The 22,667-nt window shown below is 34.1% G+C and overlaps 3 protein-coding genes across 5 annotated transcripts in view; 2 read left to right on the forward strand and 1 right to left on the reverse strand.

Moving 5' to 3' along the window:
- LOC129788976 (dachshund homolog 2) overlaps positions 1 to 22,667 on the forward strand; it is a 1,190,888-nt gene that overhangs the window by 254,201 nt on the left and 914,020 nt on the right. The window lies entirely within an intron of this gene.
- The window catches only part of LOC129788985 (uncharacterized), a 511,890-nt gene that overhangs the window by 33,232 nt on the left and 455,991 nt on the right, over positions 1 to 22,667 (reverse strand). The gene's annotated exons all lie outside the window — the stretch shown is intronic.
- The window catches only part of LOC129788929 (sushi, von Willebrand factor type A, EGF and pentraxin domain-containing protein 1), a 47,419-nt gene that overhangs the window by 2,012 nt on the left and 22,740 nt on the right, over positions 1 to 22,667 (forward strand). For all 3 annotated transcript variants that reach the window (XM_055825374.1, XM_055825373.1, XM_055825375.1), the window contains exons 2-5: positions 4,431 to 4,504; positions 12,311 to 12,332; positions 15,725 to 15,806; positions 21,736 to 21,904. In XM_055825374.1, coding sequence (XP_055681349.1) covers positions 4,439 to 4,504; positions 12,311 to 12,332; positions 15,725 to 15,806; positions 21,736 to 21,904 — 339 coding nt within the window. In that variant the 5' untranslated portion in view covers positions 4,431 to 4,438. The remainder of the gene's footprint in view (positions 1 to 4,430; positions 4,505 to 12,310; positions 12,333 to 15,724; positions 15,807 to 21,735; positions 21,905 to 22,667) is intronic.

A 22,667-nucleotide genomic window follows, 5' to 3' on the forward strand; every position in this document is an offset into this window, starting at 1 on the left:
CAACGAACCCGCGTACCTTGAAGAAATTTTAGTTGTAGTTTATCATCGCCTTTTTGGTGTAGCCTTGAGTGCAATTTCTGTTGTCACTCCATCACCATCGTGAAATTGGAGTGATTTAAATATCATTTTCTCAGCGCAATTTGGTGGCATTGAGAAGACTCTGTTTCCAATGGAGTTTATATGTCTTTTTTTCTTCTTCATTCTCACCTCTAACGTGGCCCACAAAAGTTTCGGGACAGTGAGCGCTTAAATTTTCGTTCAAGTCTATTATTTTTTGTTGTTTATGAATTTGATGATTTATAAGTTGAAAATTTTGGTTCAATGGCTTTTGCATAAATGTTCATCAAATATTTTATTTATCAAAAAATTTTCTCAAAGGAAAAGTTTAAAAGGAATTTCTAACAAAAAAAAATCTATTTCAATTTAATCCGTGAAATTGGAAAATAATAATAATTTTAAAAGGAAGCAATATAAATTTCATTTTTATTTGCCCTTGCACAGTGTTTAGGAAAGAGATTGAAAGTCAAGGTTTTGTGAATGCATACTACTGTCCAAAAATATCGATGAGGGAGCTTAATGGCTTTTTGTGGTTTGCTGGTGCTAAACATGAAAATAATTAAGAAGAAAAAACAACGATTATTTGAATGAAAGAATGACTCAAGATGGTTTCTCTATCTTATTGCTCTTTTGAATTTTAATTCCTTCTCGATTATTTTATCTATTAGTCATGTTTTTTCGGTGGAGACGCCAGGTTACTACCAGGCAGCTCCACTTTCATTTATTTTGCTGATTAAGTAAATTACAGAAAAAGGTTTTTGAGAATTTTTCTTTGGAAGAAAGAAATCTTCAGGATTTAAAGGAATATGAATTACTTCAAACTGAAGATCAAAAATTAAAAGAAATATGACTAGAATGACGTAGCCAGAAAGGACCACCTATAAGCTCTAAAAGCTTAAGTAGTTCAGTTTTGTCTTCAAAAGGACAAAAAATTAGTTTGAAAATTATGTTAAAAATCTTTTCAAAGGAATCATTACCTTTGATTCATCAAAATCATTATTCAAATTTGAAATTCATCATTTCAAATAAATTAAATCTTGTTCCATTAAAAAAATATTTTAAAAGACATTTTGCAAAGAATAATTTTAAGACATTATTTAAGCTTTTTAGAAGTGTCCCAAAATTTGTGATGAAGAGTGTTGTGTGTTCCAGTTGAGATAATTTAGTGGAGAAGAACGAGAAAATCATGGAGCAGCTGTAATTGTTTAGGAGGAAGAGAATCTTCTCACTACTCGCGACTGTGTGGTATATATTTTGGTTGTGTGCTGTACCTGGCCAATTAGACTCTCTTATGTTGCTCGTGTGAGGCACTTGTTTGTGACGGAGAAATGTGAAGAAACCCGCGGCGTGTCTTAACTGTAAAAGTAGTGCCTTGATATACTTTTTGGAATATTATATTGAAATTTATTGGGTTTTATTTCAATCCACAAGGAGGATAACACTTCTCCGGCTAATTGGTGGAATCTCTTAACTAATGCAATTTAGTATGTAGGTACTTTATCCACCACTTGTAGCACTTGTAGGTACAAACTTGACGCTAGAAGAGAGAGAGAGTTAAGAAGAAAAAAAAAAGATTAAAGTGTGGCAATGGTCTAACTTATCTTGCTGAACTCTAAATTCCTTAAGCTCTTTTTTTCCTCTTCAGCCCATTACTCATTTATAATTATCCTCAGCAATTTAAACTAGTCTAGCACGTTTCTATCCGTGCTCTCGATTGGTTAATCAAGTAAAGTTGTGGTGTATTTGACACATTATTGTTGCAGCAATTTACCACTTTTATTCGCAATTTCCCTCAATACTGTCCACCATGTCGTGGTGGCTGTTTTGTTGTTTTTCTTTCTCTTTGCCTCACTTGAGATGAAAATTGCTTGTGCGAAAGAGAGATCATGAGGAAAATTTGCGGTGTAAGTTAATGTCTTTCACTCAATTCTTTACCTTTAAAGAGCATACCATACCTACCTTATATTTCTAACGGAGACTTCTCTCAATAAGTATTTTCGTTTTCCCTGCAAATACCATGAATTCCTCATTATGAGAGACATGATTTACCAGTGCCATCGCAAGTTGTCTTCTGTACGCTGCGGTGTATGTGACATGGGAATTAGCCATAGTTTTACCACGAAGAAGGAATTTAAATGAGTAGAGATTTGCCCCATCTGGAAAGTCTTTCACCAAAAAATTTTCTGCGCGTACTCAACTTTCGTTCCAGGTGTTAAAGAGTCGCGTTGATTTTAGGCAGAAAGCATAGAGGTATTATATACCTGCGGGTTGATTTTATTTTATCAGTTATACGGTGAGTGTGTGAAAATCCATGGGAAATATTTGGAAATGCCGCCCGGGAGTTCTTTCTTCTCCACTCTGTCTGTGTGCCTCTTTTTTTTCTCTCCTCTCAATGAATGTCTTTTGTACCAACCACGTGTGGGAGACGAAACCCCCATAAAATATCTATTAGCTCGCTGCTTATGTATGTATATTCTCTCTATTGGTGCGAAAATGCTATTTCGTCACCGTTTTTTGTGATGAAAAGTTCACACAATTTCCGCGAGAGACAATAACGAAAAAAAAGACATCGCGAAAGAGGGCTGAACTGAAACGCACCGCTTGAAGAAATCGAATTTTTGTTTTATATTCTGTGAAAAAAAAACCACCAAGATGCTAAAATACCAGCAGAAAAAAAAAACGAAGAAAAAACGGTTGATGCAATGCCCCGATTATTTTTGGCATATAACCGGGTGAATATTTAATTAATTATGTAAAACAAATACCATAGATTAGAAGCATCTCATTTTTCTTTTCTTTTATTTTCGGTGTGATTAAATGACACAGAAAAGTGAAATTCATAGCTCTCCCCATCGTGGAGACTTCATCATAAGAGCTTCAATCTTGTTAGGGGGAGAATATGAAATTATATATCATGTGCGATAGTTATTAGAACGATGAAATAAAATTTCATATTTAATATGAATTTTAGACACAAGTTGTATATATAAATTTTTTCAGGTCAAATTGACTCATAACGATTATTATCAATATATACTCATCACTCTGTTTTTATTTAAAGCGAGAGCGAAGAAGCTTTTACCTTTTCTCACACATTAATGAAAAAAGAAGTAAAATATAAAATCTCCGCTGAACGAAAATTCGATTCGGTCTGAATAGTTTTCTGCACATATTGTTGATCTAAAATTTAATGGGAATCTTTTGTGTGGTAGATCATCACTTTTTTTTGTATATTGTGTGTGGATTTGTTGGATGAGTTTTGGATGAGAATATAGTAATTTTGGCCTTTGGCTGAGAAGAAGATCTAACTGGAAAATAATTGATGGATGATGTAATGGCTGAGTGAGGCTATAGAAGAGCGAAGATGATTGCGAATTCTATATATAAAGAACGATGACATGATACTTCGAAGCTTTTAGCAAAAGCTCGGAAATTTTGCATTCTCTCTGTTGATGAAAATTTCCTTGATTTATTTTGCAATGATTGTTAAAAAAATCTTTTCAGCAGATAGAAGATTTAATTCTAAGCCATCAGATTCTTATTCAATGCAATAAACAATAAATTGAATATCCGAAACATTGCATTTGCCATCAATCCATCAACATCACCGCACAATTGTTCTGCGATAGTAACTTTGGGAGGAGAGACAGAGGAAGGCAAAATTTGAGATCAGGGGCCTCATGAGAAATCAGTATGTAGGACACGTGGACACAATTTCAAATTATGCTATGCATGTTGTACAGATGCAAATAGAAAGCCGCAACTGGACTCCACTTCCACCACATGTCTGACCACGGCATCCACGGTGAACCCCATGAATGCGCAATGTTGCAAAATAATCTCTCACACAAGTTTCTCGTACATACAGAGATTATGTGCAGAAAATGCATTTCCAGAACGCGGTGTGTGATTACTATTGAGATCACCATGGCCCGTGCAAGATTTGTTTGGGTTGTTTTGGTTTTTTTGCTGTTGCTGTTGTTTGTTGATCAATGCAATAGACTTGTGTGGTGCTGGCTGACTGATCACACCGCAACTCCTATATTCCCCAATAGAGCGCCAATTTGCTCTGGGAGACTTTCGTTTTTCATTGACAAACTCAAACGGCGCGCGGGAGTCTGCAACAGTCACTCCATTGTTTGCCTTTGCCTGTCGATTGATTTTCCTTCATGTGTGAATTTTTTTTTTCTTACTATACTTCCTCCTTCCCTGGCATTCCCCGCAAAGCTCATTTAGTATTCCGCACTCTTTAGAGGCTTAATAATTTACTTTTAATCGTGTCTCAAAGTGGTATTTTAGCAACAACAAAAAATCTGCATACAAGTCAAATTGTTCAGCATGTTGATGAATTTTTTCCTTTCCGTTCTTTTCAGAAAACACCATGAGGTCGTTCTCGGCAGCCATTGCAATTTGGCTGACCGTTTTTATTTCTTCAACACTGTCACAGGTAAGACCTTCATCATCCAAATAATACTTTTATAAATTACATACCTACTTTATATATCATCTGAAAGCTTCTAGCTAAATGTCATGACAAAATTTTATTCCAAATAACTCTTATTTTATAACAAAGAATAAAATATGTTAAAGATCATGAAAGTTTTTCCTCTAATTTTAATTTCTCTGTAAATTTTCACATACAATTTCGGATAAATCCTAGTTCAATTTTACGCACAATTAAATTTAACCTCTGTCGATGGACTTTTTACCCACCGCAGTCTAGGTATGAGAAATTTCTCATTTTTGAATTTGCTCATGCATTTAAGACGGCTAATTTGAACATTTTTTGATTTTCTCTTTCAATATTGCTTCCGAGGAGGAAGAAAATGAACATTTTCACTCAATGTGTTGTTGGACAGTCGTGATTATTTATATATTGCTGCTGTACACAGAGAGCTTTTTGTGTGTACACCACAAGAGCAATAATTTAGCAGCTATAATATGATTTTTGCATGCTGAATGAAACAAGACGTTTATTTTGTCTTGTTTTTTAGAAGAATTTATGATCGTGTCTTTAATTACAAAGTAACACCTCGAGAGAATGTTAAATTTTGTTAAACAAGGAAAGAATGTAGTGAATGCGTATTATTTTGTTGAAAAATATTCCTTGTTAAATTTCATTCAATTCATTCAAAATTATATTGTTTATAGCTACAAGAACATTTTTATGGTTGTTTTTACTAAATGTTTGTAATAAAAATATACTATCGATTTAAAATTTAATGATTAATTTAATCATTTAAAACTAATAATTAATTCGATGCGTGTTTTAAAATTATATATTTTATCCAAATAATGACACCCATTTAGTAGGAATTGGAAAATATGATTTTTTTCTTCTAATATTTGTCTAAATGTCTACCTAATTATGTAAAAAAATGTGTATATTTGCCATTGAGTACACATGCAAATAGGGAAGTTGCATAATAAATTCATAGATTGACTAGTAGAGATTATTCAAGGCGAAAGTGTTATTCAAACTTAAACTTAATGCCGAAGTGCAATGATTTCTTTGAATTTATTTTTTCTCTTCAAGTTAACACGAAGAAAAAGAATTAATTCAAGGCAAAAATGATGAGTAACGAATTAGGCCTTTCAAATGCAGAGAAAGAGTTTCTATATGGAATGAAAAATATATTCTATTTTTGTGCTTTAAAGCTTTCTTGTTTTATTGTTAAGCTAAGGTTGCTCATTTCTCGCAGCGAGCGATCGTATCTTCATTAAAGCTTGAAAATTATCATTTAATTAGTTGTTTTTCTTCTAGAATAGATTCTATGAAATAGAAGAAGATTTAGAATAAAAAAAGAATCAAAAGTTGTCGATTTATTAGCTATTAGTTCAAGTCAAGAAAACTAATTGAAAAGCTCCTGTAATGTTTTAATTTCAATCATTTCTCTTTACGATCCTTAATTGAACTATAAATCCTTAAAACCATAAAAAAATATTGCAAAATAAGAACCTTTTGGTATAAACGTTATTTTCCGTTCTCCAGTTCACTTCGTGCACTTGAGCCACGAGGATCTCTGAATTTTACTCCGGTAAAGTTTGTGATTAAGCGCCCGCAGAGCCCATAAAAATCTACTTGGAGAGTGTAGTTAATACTTTCCAACTCATTTCGTTAAATTAAAGTTAAGAATTTATACTAAATTTGGACAGAGAAACGATAATTAATTTATAAGTGAGTGCATAAGAACCAATCATGGCCGGGGGAAATGATCCCCCGGACAATGGATCCACGCGGAATGACAATGAAAAAGTAACTTATGATTATCAAAAAGGTGTAGCATATAATGGATATCGTGTAATCGTGTGGTGCAAGAATATTAGTCCGATCCTAGTTGGAGAGACCATATATTCAAATTATGCGGAAAATTCGATCTCGCGAATTGTGAAAAATGGCCGCAATAGTGTCATCATACATTGCAACAACCGCGAAACTGCCAATCAACTGGCTAAAGACGATACATTGATTGCCAAAGGATTTAAGCCGTACATTCCACTATATTATGTTACGAGCTGTGGATTGATCTTCGACGTTGACACAAAATACACTGCCAGTGACCTAATTGAAAAACTGGAAACCGCGCAACATCAAATTCACAGCATAATTAGAGTAAAACGAACGGAGAGACGGGATGGCACGACCACGAGCACCGACACGAGAAGGGTTAAAATATATTTTCATGGCACTCAAGTCCCCGAATATGTCTACATGTATTATGTTAGACTACCATATGTTCCATTCATACCCAGAGTCATCACATGCAACAAATGCTGGCGCATAGGACATATGTCAAGGATATGCCGGGAACCAATATTAAAATGCAGACGTTGTCTTGAAGACCACATGGAAACCACGTGCACAGCCAATAAGTACAAATGCGCATCTTGCTCCGGAGATCACCAATCCACCCATCCTCTATGTTCAGAGAGACTGAGACAGCACAACATCCAAACGGCAATGGCAACCAAGAATCTGAGCAAGCAAGAAGCTATTGAGTTATTTCCCGCCCAAAAGCGCAATCCATACAATTACAATGTTGTGGTACAAAACCGATTCTCTGGTCTCAATGTAGATGATGATAACTTTCCAGCCCTACCAACACAAGAGAGAAAACGAGATCATTCTATACCATCACATCCCAAACCGGAATTACCCATCGCACAACATAGACCAAGAAGTGCAACTAGACGAGCACCTGCACGTCCCCGTGGAAAGCAAGGAAAGAAGAGAGATAGCAGCACCCGATCTGACGATGAAATTCTGGATGAGGAAGTTAAACGCGTTGCCATGGAGAAACGAGCATCCGAACGAGAAGCACAAAAAAGTCCTCACAATGTCAGAGAAACTCGTTCTCAAAGCCAGATAAGTCAAACCAGAAGCCGATCCCGAAGTCGATCCCCCCCTGTCTCTCCGAGTTCCCAATTAACATTGCAAGTCCCCACTATTCAGCATCATTCCCCTAATCAAAAATCCCCACCAAATTTATCAGTCCCATCAACCTCGGGAACAAATCCATTATACCAACGAAAACCACGCAACACGAAAAACACAATAAATCAGAATGATGAGCAAACCAGAAATACAATTGCTAACACACCAAGAAACGTGACAAATGACTTTACACAATCTGACTTGACTAACGAACCTATGAGTGATGATAATTGACTAGATCCACAGAATTTAAACAATACACAGGTGGTGAGGACATCTCCGAACTTACCATCGGAAAATGATTCCAATGGATGGAACGGAGGGTCTATCACTGCTGGGCTAAATAGAAACGATGAAAATTTATCAGGCGCAGCTGTACCAGTTGATAATTCAACCGGATCAGCTGTAAACCTGAACAATTCACAAATCACAATTAACAATACAAATAATACTAATCAAAATGAAATAAATGAATATAATATCTTACAATTTAATATCAATGGAATACAAAATAATTATAATGAATTAAAACTTTTAATCAATGAATACGATCCAAATATAGTATGCATCCAAGAAACCCACTTAAAACCTAACAAATCATTTAACATTAGAGCATACACAAGTAACAGGAAAGACGGCATTACAGATGAAAATGATCGCGCCAAAGGGGGTGTAATTACACTAATAAAAAATGATATACCTCAGCATACATTAAACTTACAAACTAATCTGCAAGCTGTGGCAACTCAAATTCTTTATCCTTTGAAATTCACAGTATGTAACGTTTATATTCCTCCTTCTAGTAGTAATATTGACGAAATTGAAAATTTGGTAAATCAGTTACCTCATCCATATATACTTGTGGGGGATTTTAATTCACATAGCCCAGTGTGGGATGACAACTGTCACAGGGCCGACAGAAAAGGGAAAAAACTAGAAAAATTAATTAATGATAACGAAATATATATTTTTAATTCCGGGGAACCCACACATATGAGTTTTGCATATGGAACCATGTCAGCTATAGATTTATGTTTAGCTAGTAATTCACTGAGTAGTCAGTTTACATGGGCAGTTCATAGTGATCTTTGCGGAAGCGACCATTATCCTATTATCCTAACACTTAAAGACAAATTAGAAGCCCGAAAAACTCGTAGGAAATGGAAAATTAGAAAAGCTAACTGGGAATTATTTGAAAATCAAGCACAACTAAACCAGCCAATCGAAAATATAGAAGAACAAACCCAATATATTAACAATGTAATCATTAATGCTGCTAATGAAGCTATTCCCAAAACTACCGGAAAATATAAAAGACCCCCAGTCCCGTGGTGGAACAATGAAATTAAAAAAGCTAAACAGGAAAGGAAACAGGCTAAAAATTTACTAAAAAATTGCTACACCCCACAATTACACCTTCAGTATAAACAAAAATGCGCTAAAATGAGATGGCTAATAAATCAAAGTAAGCGCAAATCATGGGATGAATATGTAACAAAAATTAATCCTAAAACTAAACCCTATAAAGTATGGCAAAGAATTAATAAAATTAAAGGCAACTCCACTAACAGCACTATAAAAATACTGGATAAAAATGGCTCAACACTAACCAATCAAGAAGACATTGCTAATTATCTGGCCGAAACATTTCAGTCTGTTTCTAGTGATGAGGGGTACGACCAATATTTTTTAAATATTAAAAATAACACAGAAAATAATCCTATAGAACTCCAATTGAATACCAATGACGTATACAACACAGACATTACAATTGACGAAATATTTAGGGCTTTGTTAACCTGTAAAGGATCATCACCAGGACCTGACGATATCCACTATGACATGCTTAAAAACTTGCCTATAGAAAGTAAACATTACGTTTGTGAATTTTATAATAAAATCTGGAATAGTGGCGAATTTCCATCCGAATGGCAAAATGCTATTGTTGTCCCTATCTACAAGAAAAATAAACCTAAAAATCTCCCTACTAGCTATCGACCAATTTCATTAACCAGCTGCCTCTGCAAAGTCATGGAAAAAGTAGTATCACAAAGATTAGATTGGTTTCTCACAATTAATAACATAATAACAAATAAACAATTCGGATTTAGAAAGTCCTTATCTACTTTAGATGGCTTAATTAGTCTTGAGTCCAATGTTATGGAAGCATTTAGTAGACAAATGCACGGAGTAGCTGTGTTTCTAGATTTAGAAAAAGCATACGATAGGACGTGGCGCTATTATATTTTGCAAAAAATCAATGAAATTGGAATCAAAGGACAACTTTTTAATTTTATTAAAAACTTTCTAAATAATAGAACCTTTCAGGTTTGCATAGGTGACAAACTAACCAATAAATATTCGCTCGCAAATGGAGTACCCCAAGGGTCTGTTTTGTCCGTCAAGTTGTTTCTTTTGGCTATCAATGATGTTATAAATCAAGTAGATTCTGACATTGTTGTCTACCTTTATGCCGATGATATAGTACTATTCTATAAACATAAATCAATTGAAATTGCTAATACAAGACTTCAAAAAGCATTAGATAATGTAGACATATGGATGAAAGAACATGGATTTAGAATATCTCCCGAAAAATCAGCCATAGTACATTTTTGTAGAAAACGAACTCCACATCCTGACCCACTGCTTGCGATAGGGAACAACGTAGTACCTGTTGTACCACATCAAAAATATTTAGGTATAGAATTTGATAATGAATTAAGATGGCATGTACATATTGATAAAACTAAAACGGAAGCTATGAAAAATATGAATGTTATCAAGGCTCTTTCTGGAACTAAGTGGGGGGCACATAGGGACTCGTTGTTAATGGTACATAATGCATTGATCGTATCCAAGCTTAATTATGGTGCACCAGTATTTAGTCCTACGGCGAAAACTAGACTCGAAAAACTAGATCCTGTACATAATTTAGGATTGCGATTGGCCACCGGAGCCTTTCGCACTAGTAGAGTTAGTAGCATTATTGTCGATGCAGGTGCCTTACCACTCAAATATCTTAGAGAAAAAATGTCACTAAATTATTACTTCAAAATTCTAACTCAAAATTCCCATCCTCTCTTCCCTACAGCATCCAGATTAACCAACATAGCTATTAGTTCCCTAGGTAAAAACTCATTTTTTCATTTTATTAAAAACCTCCTTGTAAAACATAATATTAACGAACCAAATATATCCATTCAACCTCCACCTCAAACCCCATGGCTTATGATACATAGCGTCGAGCAGGATAGACAGCAGGATTCATACCATACAGCGAAGGAGGCTATACTGAAGAAATTGTGGCAGGAATGGCAAGATCACTGGGATCAGTGTGATGACCAACTAAGAGCAATCAAACCAAAAGTGAAAAAATGGGCAACATATTCTAAGCTGACAAGACGAGAAAGTGTGGCGCTGACGCGGCTGAGAATAGGACATACTCGCTATACTCACGAATATCGCATGGAAGGAAGAAACGCGGACAACACCTGTGAAACCTGTGGAGTGTTTATTACAGTCGATCACTTGTTGAATTGCCTTCAATTTAAGTCTATTAGATTAGAATGTAACGTAAAGTCCAAAATTTGTGATGCTGCTGTTAACAAGAAAATTGAAATTGAAAGACTTATGGAATTTCTGCACAAAAGTGGCTTGATAGAATTTATATGAATACAATGTAAAAGTCTGATGGACTATCTACCGGAGCAGGGTGTTGGGTCCTGGGGTCCCGATCGGTGGGTAACCGTGTGTTGGGGTGTGGGAGATGTTTTTGTCACCAGATGGGGGTTAGCCGGAAAACCAGTGGCTGCCTATAGAGGGGTTTTTTCGCCTCTTTTTTACCCTCGCCCAATGTAAAGAGAGACACTGGTGATTACGGCGGGGGGTACTGGTACATTTCCCTTGCCCTTTCCTTTGGGAACCCTACCTTTCGAGGCCACTGGACCACGCACACCTGATTACGGGGATAGTTCCTGAAATGAATTATATGTTGAGGAGCAGCGGGGTGGGTGGGATTTCGACGGGTTGACCGGGTCCCATTTGCTTTCGCGGCTGCTACCTCAAACAAGAGAAACATTGTAAAATCTATGTACATATATGATATTGGCCCTAAGCACTAGTCTGCAAAGGGCAGAATAAAATTTTATTCTATTCTATTCTATTTTTCCGTTCTCATAACATAAAATACGATCATAAAAGAATCTTCTTAACAAAGTATAATTTCGCAAACGATAAAATAATTTTATATAATTGAAAGGTAGGTTAATTTGCTAAATCTCAGTGATTAAGAGAGATCATCATTTTGTTGTACCTTTGCGCAAGAAATATAGGATAAGTTATTAAATTATTGAAGATTCTGCATATTTCTGTAAGAAATATATAGGAAATTATATATACCTACATCAGTATTCATCTTGTAGGTCAATGCGATGCGAGTCTCAACATTCAGATAACATTTTTATGTGTCATAAAAAAGGCTTTTATTGAAGATGAATACAATATTGCTCTCAAGTTGCAAGCAAAAGGTGCAGCAGTGAGATATTCTTTAATCTCTTTTTTATATATCTTTTTTTTTCATCATCGTGTCTGTTTTGTAAAGTTCTTTTTGTTTCTCTTAATTCATTTTTTGTATCTCAGTTTCCTCCATTAGCGAAGAATATTTATAAATTCTTGTGCAAAAACATTTTATAGCCATAGGAACTGAAAGTCTCTAGTTTTTTAAGGATTAAAGTAATACCCTCAATTGTTAGACAATTGTTGCAAAACAATTTAAAAAAAATATTTCTAATGTTTTTTTTTCTCTTCTTATTTCAGGACATATTTTCATGTACAAATGGTGAGTCAAAGTTATTTAATTTATTGCTGAGTCGTATACGCTTAAAATTGGCTATGAATATATTGGAATATTCACGAAAGAAAATCACATAAAAGTGATGTCACACATTCCTCAACTTGTTCTTCCACTCTTTAACAAACCGCAACTCAGCGCAACTCTCTTCTGTGTGTGTACCACCGTCTTCGCGTGCACGACACAAACGAGGGGAAGGAAAGGAAACCATATAAGAAATGCCAAAAGATAAATCATAAATCGCATCATGAAAATTAATTTTTTCAACAGAGAAATAAAAGGAAATTAAATTTCCTTCCTTCCTTTGTGATTTTTATCTCTTTTAGATTAATCAAATTAATGACTTTAATGCTCTTTATCATTTTAAAGTTTTTTTAGCTGTGATTCTTTCTTCAAAGAAGCACAGCTTCTGTGTACACTCAAAAATCCAAAGTCGTCAGATCGGGCTCAAACTTGGGATGACCACGAATTAGGGTCCCCACATTCCAAAAAACGTATGCGCCAAAAATTGGTCCGTCCGTCCGTCCGTCCGTCCGTCCGTCCGTCCGGCCGTCCGGAACCTTTCGCTAAATTACAAGAGAACGGTAATAGATAGAGACTTGCGGTCAACGGCAAAGTTCATATATCAGGTGGAAGACATCCGATTATGAGGTCAAATCCGACCCCCCACCCCTCTGTCCGCCATTTTGAATAACCCCCAAATTTTGTTTTCGCTATATCTCAGGCCCTATTATAGCTAGAGGTCTGAAATTTTGATATGTTGTAGGGGCCATCAATAGCTTTCCAACGATACCTCATTTTCGAAAATCGGCCAAGCCGTTTAGCCAATATGGCCGCCACAAATTTTCATCGAAAATCGGCCATAACTCGAGAACGGCTTGACCGATTTTGATCAACTTGGGCTCAAATGAAAGCTCTCAACAAACTCTACAACTCTCTAAAACATCGGAAGTTTCTAAAGTGACCGCAAGGGGCGCTAAAGTCAAAAACAAAATTTTCGATGAGTTTTCGATGAATATCTCGAGCACCGCTTTATAGATTTGCTTCATATTTTGATATGTTATAGTTGACTATAATATCTTTCATCGTGCCAAAAATGAAGAAAATCTATGTAGCCGTTCCGGAGATATCGCATTTTAAAGTTTGCATGCCATTTCTTGAGTTACGTAAGTCCAACGCCCCGCGAAGCGGGGCGTTTTATATATATACATATATAAAAGTAAAGTAAAATATATATAAATGCGCATAGATATATACATTATATATACACATAAAAATGCAAAGATAAATATATATAAACTGTAAAGATAAAAATTAAATATAGCATGGATGGAACAGTATAAAGCGAAAGAACGGTAAGTAAAACTTACGGGCTGTGATTCTTTCTTTGCCAGTGAAATGTGAAATTGACTGAAAATTGAGGATGGGCAAATTTTGAGGAAGGCTTTCTCGCGTACCGAATCACAGCCAACGCCCACGATTAAGGCTTTTCACAAAATTTCTGCGCGTTGGCTGTGATTCGGTGCGCGAGAAAGCCTTCCTCAAAATTTGCCCATCCTCAATTTTCAGTCAATTTCACATTTCACTGGCAAAGAAAGAATCACAGCCCGTAAGTTTTACTTACCGTTCTTTCGCTTTATTTTTTAGTAGGAACTTGTCAAAAAAAATTGCTCATTTCTTAAATGCCACGAGAGTTTTTTGACATGTGAAAAATTCAATATTGCAACTTGAGTCTGTGTGTATTTAACGTATTTAACAATAAGTGATTATGATTCTGCGTTGCCAACTCTCACGCTTTCGAAAGATCAAATAGAGTCATTTTACATGATATTTGTTTTTTGGGGGGTAGAAGAAAAATTCATGTTTTTATTCATTCATCTTGCTAAATGAGAAAAATGTTATGACACACAGATGGACAAATGAAAATGCTCACAAATCCCAATGCAGAGATTTCATCGAGTTAATTTTCATCTCTTTTATACTTACTTAATAAATCGTTGTTTTCTTACATAACACCCACTGTGCGGTACATTGAGAAAACATTCACTCTTCGTGTCAATTAATTAAACAAATTATTTGACATGTAAGTGCAATTCAAAATTCAATGTAATTAAATTTTCTTCTATTTGTTCTGCTGCATGAATTTATTCGAAAATAATTGCTTTTTCCTCGCGAGAGTTTCTTCTTTTAATTTTAATGTAGGTAGTATATTACATGAAAAGAGACAGGTTTGCGAATTACCTGATTTTGGTCAAATCAACTTAAATCTTCCGTCCAAAGTAAAATTCAAGTTTCCAGAATAGATGAATGAATATAAATTGTCTCTTCCATAAATTTTAAACTCAATACCGGAACATTTAAATAATTACAAAATCTTTCGCGTGAAAAGAGGCACTAAAAAAATTTCAGTTTCTTTTGTTGGTTTGAAATTATTTCTCTTTTGGATTTCGCAGATTCTAATTCTTCTTATCTATTGATATATCAACAAAAATTCTTAGCTTTGATTTAATTGGACAATAAATAAAGCTTGACGTACATAATTTATTAAGGTTTAAACCTCAAAGAAAAGCTTCCTTGGGAGATTTTTAACACAGTTTATAGTAAAGAAACTTCGTTAAAACCTAAGAAAATTTTCCGGCAAAATAAATTAAGTTTATTTTTATGCTTTTCATGACGGAGAACTTTAACAAAATAAGAAAGTCTCATCAACAATCTCTAAAGAAAACTAAACGGCAGTCTTTAAGTAACTTAATGAGGTGCTAACTGAAAAAGTCAAGGTTCCATTGCAAGCAGCGAGAGAGGAAGAGAATTCATCAAGAAAAATCCAAAAATTTTGGGAATTTTATTACCAACAATAAATGTAGTGGAAAAATATTTTGGTGTGGGATTCTTATGACAAATTTCAAACATCTTAATCTTTGCGATAATTTTTTTTCATGGCCTTTCCGCAATCGAAGACAATATTTAGAAAATAAAAGACTTCTTTTACCGTTAAGCACACGTAGGTATGTAAGTAAAACGGTTACAAAAAAAACATCAGCAAATATGTATAATATAATAAAAAAAACGACTAGTGTGTCAAGATTTGCTGTATGATGTGATTCATGGCGAAAAATAGTGAATTGAGAGTATTAGGAGATGGCAAATATACAAGTTTTCGTTTGGAAGGGGAGACATGGTGTTGAAAATGCCACTGAAATTCATGCAAAAACAAGTGAGAGGAATGTGTGGATTTTTTTCTTAATCTTCATCTTCCCCTCAAATACCTCTCATCGATAATTTTCTCAATATTACTATGGATATTTCTCAATTATCCACACTGCAGGTTTCTTAAGAATTTTCCCCCATTAAATATATTTTTTTTATTTATTTTTCCACAGGATGGGAACTTAGAGGATTGTACTGTTATAAATACTTCAATATAAAACATTCATGGGAGAAAGCAGCAGAGCTCTGTAGAAGGTAAGAAAAAAATGCTAATTTTTCTTTTAAGAATTTCCTCAATAAATTCTTGCACAAAATGCTAATCGATACCACGCGACGAAGTCTCCATTGAAGAACATAAAAAATTCAAAAAGAAATTTAAATAGTTATTCAATAAATGAAGTCATCGTCATTATTTATAATTTTATTTAATGATATGCATAAGATGCTTAATCATGGAGTCATTTGGTGAAAAGTGTGCTATTTTATTGGTCAATCACATCACTGCGTGAGTCTGAGTCATTCGTCTGCAAAAGAAATTGAAAAATTGGCAAAAAATTTGCATGGGTGATAAAACAATTATTTAATGCAATACATAATTTTAGTGAACTTTAAAGAATTGAATACAGAAACTCGCAAGCAGAAAATTATATATCTTTTAGTCTATAACAATGTGTGTGTTTTTTAACACGCCAACAGCTGGAAGTCCATTAAATACATAGCGAGCATTATTAGAAATTATCTTCGTCTATTTATGAGTACAGAAAGGCTTCAATTTGAGGTAATATAATAAATGATGGACGGCTATTTGCTCAATTTTTCATGTAATTGAAGACTGGACGTCTAACAATTGGAAATATTTCCATTGTAATGAAAACTTCATCAAAGTTTTATTATTAGAGAATGAATTAGGTCAAGTTTTTCAAAAAAAATTCAATAAATTAGTTTATTAATTTTTATTTAATTCAGACGTTTATTTGGATCAAAAAATTAGGTAATTTAATTAAATCTAATTAAAAGTTAAACCTCATTAAAAGGTAAAATAAAGGCAAAACTTCATTCATACAATCTCTTTAAAAACAACTTTTCCACCATAAATTAGAATATTTTATTTGCCAATAAAAACTAGCAGACCTACTGATAAAATTTTCATTTTAAAGTAAAAAGAAAAAAAGAAAGTGCATTTGAGATATTTACAAGAGCTTCACTGAATCTTTTTCTCGACTTTCCTATTAACTGAATTAGAAATGAATTCCAATTGATTATTCAATAAGCTATTAGTAAGGAAAAACTAATGTGATTTTCCACGCTACTGTTTTATGCTTCTTTGCAAATTAAAATCAAAGTGATAACCAATTATCCATAGAAATTAGTTGGTATACAACAATCGTGGCATACCAAGTATTGTAATCATCGGAAAAACCGACCACCTCAGATCGGGCTCAAACTTGGTATGAGCACGTTTTAGACATCCCACATTACGAAAATGGTGGTGGAAAATTTTTGATCCGGCCGGCCGTCCTGCCGGCCGGTCGCCCAAACTTTGCCTTATATCTCGAGAACGGCAAGAGATAGAGACTTCCGGTTTGAAGTTTTCTATAGAAATGTGGGTGTAAAATTTCATTTTTTCGCATTTTCAAAATCCAAGATGGCCGCCGTCCGCCATTTTGAAATACCGTCAACCACTTCCCTTAAAGCTAGAGATCTGAAATTTTAGTATGTTGTAGAGCTCAGTGAGATGTTTTCATTAACAAATCATACTTGTAAATCGGTCAAGCGGTTTAGCAAATATGGCGGCCTAAAGCAAAAAGTGTTTTTTCAATATAACTCGAGAACGACTTGACCGATTTTGACCATCTTGGTATCAAATGAAAGGTATTGAGAAGCCCTACTACTGTTTAGAACATTTCAAGTTTCAAAAACATCCGCAAGAGGCGCTAAAAACAAAAACAAAAATTGCCTAACATTAAGGGGAAATATCTCCGAATCCCCATTAGGCAAATCTTTTAAATTTTAATATGTTGTAGCCTGACTCAATATCTTTCTTCAGTCCGAAAATGAAGAAAATCTATGTCGCCGTTTAGAAGATATGGCCATTTGAAAAATTCTTGAATTTGAAAAGTTCTAAGAGTCATATCTCTTGAACGGATTGTTCGATTTTGCTCAATTTGGTATCAAATTAAAGGTTTTGCAATTCTCTACAACTTTCTAGAATATCAGAAACCTCTAGAACCATTCCTTTAGGACGAAAAGTGCAAAAAACTGTTTTGGTAGAACAAAAATCCGCCATTTTATGTTCTGGAGGTGACCTTGAAATGTATCGAAATATATGTCAGATTATAGCTTATTTCAATACCTTTCCAAAACTAGTCAAGAAATTTCTGTATGTGCAATAGAACTTGAGATATGTGCACTTTTATATTTCAATTTTCTGAGTTTTACAAAAAAAATCAACTTTGCCTACTAATAGTGCTCATGAATTAAATTACAACGCATAGACTGACCCCTCCGCGTTGTGGTATACCAACTCTTATAACTGGACGCGTTATGATTGACTTTCCATTTGTAATGAAAAATAAATGAAAATTCATTTGTAAAGCTCATTTAAAGCTTTCCTTTGAGGGGAAATATGAACAGGGATAAATTAGGAGCAATTTTAGAATGATTTTTGTGTCTTTGAAGCACCAGAAATTGGGAATTTTTCTTTAAATAGTGAACGAAATCCACGTAAAAATGTAAAATATAAAATATTCATAAAGGAATTTTACGGTTTCTCCGTTAGACCCTTTTACATTACCAATTAAAAGGCCTACCTTCCCCTACAGATTGATTTAGGTTCGAAAAAATTATGCAAATGGCACCTGTTGCTACTCGCAACAAGACTTTCCGTTGACATTTTTAAGACACAAAAATTAGAAAGTATTTATAACGAAAAAAAAATTAGAAAGATGCTTCATTTTGGCATTTGTGACTAATTAAGTGCGTGGATTAAGTGAGAGTAAAATGTGATAATTTTGTCTTCTTACACAAAAGTTATTTGAATAATTTGTAAAACAAGACAAAAAAAATATTGTTTGTTTGATTTTGGAGTTTTCAAAGACGGGCACAGACGTTCTAATTCTTTCTTTTTATATGATCTCAACGTCTGGGTTTACTTTGCAATTGTTGTGCTAAAAAAAAGAGAGAATAAGAATGAAATAAGAACACCGCGGGTACAAAGTAACAAGTCCATAATGTGTGCCAAATAATGAATTGGGGGGATTGTTATTCATCCTGTTAATTGCAAATGCTCACAGTGTGGCACAGAAAAGTGGTCAATGAGGAATTCTTTGGCATACAACAGCATTGTTGCGGGTCAGTGGTACAAAAATGTTGCTGAACCAAAAGAACTTATGGCGTGAAAATGAGCATTTTTGTCAAAATGGAAACCAAGAGGTGGACATAAAGCTCACGTCTTGGTGTATTTTGTGAATGGATGCAATGAATCACCTTCAAAGTGAAGTTATTCCACTTCTTTTGCTCGCTCTCTCAGTGTTTGTTCTTCTTATCATTTTTTTTTAGTTCGCAGCTCATTTCCACTTCTTGAGTCAATGTTGCAATTATTCCGGTTAATTTCAATAAAAATGTCCTCAAACTGTTCTTTTTTTCTCATTTTTCTTCTTCTTCTTGAGCGTCTTCAATGCGTGCCGCGCAGAATGATTTTGGTGTCATAATCACTACTCTAAAGAAGAAGGAGAAAAATTGTATCTCTTTCGCAAAGATGTTTTGGTACATCTTCTCATATTGCACTAGAAGATTTCTTATGATGAGGGCACGTGTTTGTGTGTATTAGATGCAAGCAAAGCATATAAAGAGAGCAAACAATTGAGATTTTTGTGGCGAGAAAATTACAAAGGAGAATCACTTTAAGAATTAACTATAGAGACCCAATCTCAATGCACATCTTGGGATGCACTTTAAAATCACTGAGCGGAATGACTTGTATTGCACCCACTTCTTTCATTAGTATTTTTTATATACATTATGTACATATGTACATGCGCTCTTGCATAATGCATAAAGTGGAAAAGGAAATTCATTATCAAGTCCAAAGTAATTAAGAAAAAAAGCAAAATAAAGTAAATGAAAAAAAAATCGAAGAAAATCAAAAAAAAAAGAACTTGAGATGGCCTTTAGCGCTTCTTTGACCTTTTTTTCACGAATACACTCAACAAGAATCTCTCTTTGGACTTTATTGGGAACAGATGAAGCTTCAAAAAAAAAATTCTGCAAACCACAGAAGATATTTGCCTTGATTCGGGAGGAGAAGAAAACCTCTTAAAAAAATATTCTCAAAGATGTAGATTTTGACCCAAAAAATAAACATAAACTAAATGCAATTTCCAGAGAAAAGAGAAGAAATTCATTCAGCTGGAAGAAAGAAAAGAATCTTGTGAAATCGACAACTTACCGTTTTATTCAGAATTTATTAGGTATATAGGAGGATAGTTCCATCCACAGCAAACGGCTTTTTGTGCACTTTTATGCTACATTTTGCCCATGTTTGCAAATCTCTTTGAATGTTCCAAGGAAATTCCACAAATTTTTGTCATCAATTAACCATATACCCTTTCTCTTGATTGCACATTGGCCTATGCAAGGTTCACATGAGAAAGAGAAGAAGAAATAATATTTGTGTGGCAAAAATAGGCGTTTTCTCAACTGTGTCATCAATTTATTACGTTTATAAATAGAGTCGTTATGGTTATTTTTACTTCTTCGTGTGTTTTTTATTCATCTTTTTTATACGACTATTGAACTCTCCACTAGGTCGAACATTTTTATCAATGAATTCATTATCCGGCTGCAGAGGAGGCAAACACTCATGAGACTGATTAACATGTCTTGAATTATATACATTTTGCACAGTGATTTATGACTTTTTGCATTGAACTATGGGAATACATAAAGGTGGAATATATAATGGGAAATTGTATGTATGTTGCATTCGTATATATTGCAAAATCTTCTCTATTTTTAGTGTAGTAATTATATACATTACGGGAAATGCTAAATATCTAATTGAAGGGTAATATATTTTGTTGTGAAGAACAAATTGTATTTTGCTTGCATTTGATTCGACAAAAATATGTACAAGACCTAGATTTTCTTTTGATTGAAATGAATAAAGTTTTAAAAAGCTTCTTAAACAGCTTTTGCTGAAAGTTAAGCATAGAATTTCAAATAAAGTTCATCATAAGATGTATAATTTTTAATTAATGAAATTTAGGAGAATTAAGAACAGATTTTAAAAAAGTTTCAAGACAAATTTTCAAAGGTTCCCAAGAAAGTGATAAAGATGAAGAAGAATCCTATTAACTTTGGACCATTTTGTGGCTTGAAAAATTAATTATAAACAAAGTTTAATTATAAATTATCTTCATTTCTTGATCCACAAATTAGAAAACAAAGAGCTAAGACAAATCAATTCAACTGCTTTAGCTATGATTTATGCTTATTACTTGAAAAGCATATTTTGCCATTAAAAGACCCTTTTCTAATTATTTTCTTCATCATGAGAAAAGCAAGAAAATGACCATTTCATCATTAAAATTTTCACTCATTTCTTCATCACAGCTTTGATTATTTTTACAAAATTTAGAAAACAAAAAAAATAATAAAAGAAGAATTTGACTAAAAAGTGAAGAAATTTCGATTTTATTGCGATTTATCATACTTTTTCCGCTTTCATTGACTCTCATTAGTGATTGAATGAAATATTGTGTAGCCATTGAATTGATTTATTTTCTAACTTTACTAAGGTATAAGCCACAATAGGAAAAAAGGCATGAATAAAAAACAAGAAAGAAATGATATAATCTCTACAATTCTCTCTAATGATTTTCTTTACACTACGAAGGGGCTTTGTGAGTGAAAAGTAGGTAGAATCTGTCTTAACAATTGATGGTGGATGAGGAGACAAAAGAGATTTGTGTTGTGATCATAGAAATGGGAGCAAAAAGCCCACAACTGGTGACGAAGATTGAAGAGATAGAAAATTTGATAAAGAACCGTGAGGAGGAGACTTTACCTAATAAATTAGCACCCGTGACTTTCCTATGCACACACACATCATGTAATGGAAAAAAAATCAGTGAGAGAGAAATTGTGCGCGCATAAATGTTCATTGATATGCCGTTCTTTGCAGATATGGAGCAGAACTAGTCGCTATTGAATCCTACACGGAGAACAATGTTACACAAGCCATAGCTACTATTGGTGAGCTCAATAGGAGATCATCGGACAAGTACTGGCTGGGTCTGGCATCGCTGGATGATTTGCGAACGAATACACTTGAATCAGCGGCAGGAACACTGGTGAGTGACCAATTTATGACTTTTCGTTGGAATTCCTCTTTTATTCTTCTTCTTATTTCCTCCTCATGAAGCCTTCCTCTCCCAATGACCACGTGTGATGAATAGAAAATTAATTCTTTTCTCTATCTCTCCCTCTCATACGTATAAATCTTTCTCTTTTGGGACACATGATATAACGTGAAAGTACTCATGGGGATTGGTTGTGAGGTGTGTGCGCGCGCCAGCAAGGTGCAGACGTGGACACAAGATGATGATGAAGTTAAGAAGAGAAAAAAAGACTTCCAAGTATCTTGGCAAGAGTTGTCTGAAAGTCTCTCGAGGAGTATGATATGTTGTGTTTCTCTTTTTCCATTTGATTCGTTATTTTTTTGTGTCCGCAGCACCTCACAGTCCGCGCACATACGAGCGGAATGCGAAATTGCAAAATCACAAAATAAAATTTTTCAATCAATAGAAATTGCTTTAGTAGAAGAACCAGGTGGAGGCATACTCTGAGGGGGATTTATCTGGTTAAAAGTTATTGCTTCAGAGATTGGGAAATTGAAGTTGTTTAACTAGATTTTGTAGGTTTAAATTGAGCTGGAAGAATATTTTTAATCAATGATTTAATTAAAAGTTAATTAAAGAAAAGAAAATTTTATAAAATTTAATAGAAAAGTTAATTTAATTGCAAGTAAAAAACTCATTTAATGAACTTACTAATTCACAAATAAATAATTTAATTTTACAACTTTCCTCCATCTGAACCAGATAAATGCCCCCG

The sequence above is a fragment of the Lutzomyia longipalpis genome, chromosome 2, assembly GCF_024334085.1.
Source record: "Lutzomyia longipalpis isolate SR_M1_2022 chromosome 2, ASM2433408v1".
Taxonomy (NCBI): domain Eukaryota; kingdom Metazoa; phylum Arthropoda; class Insecta; order Diptera; family Psychodidae; genus Lutzomyia; species Lutzomyia longipalpis.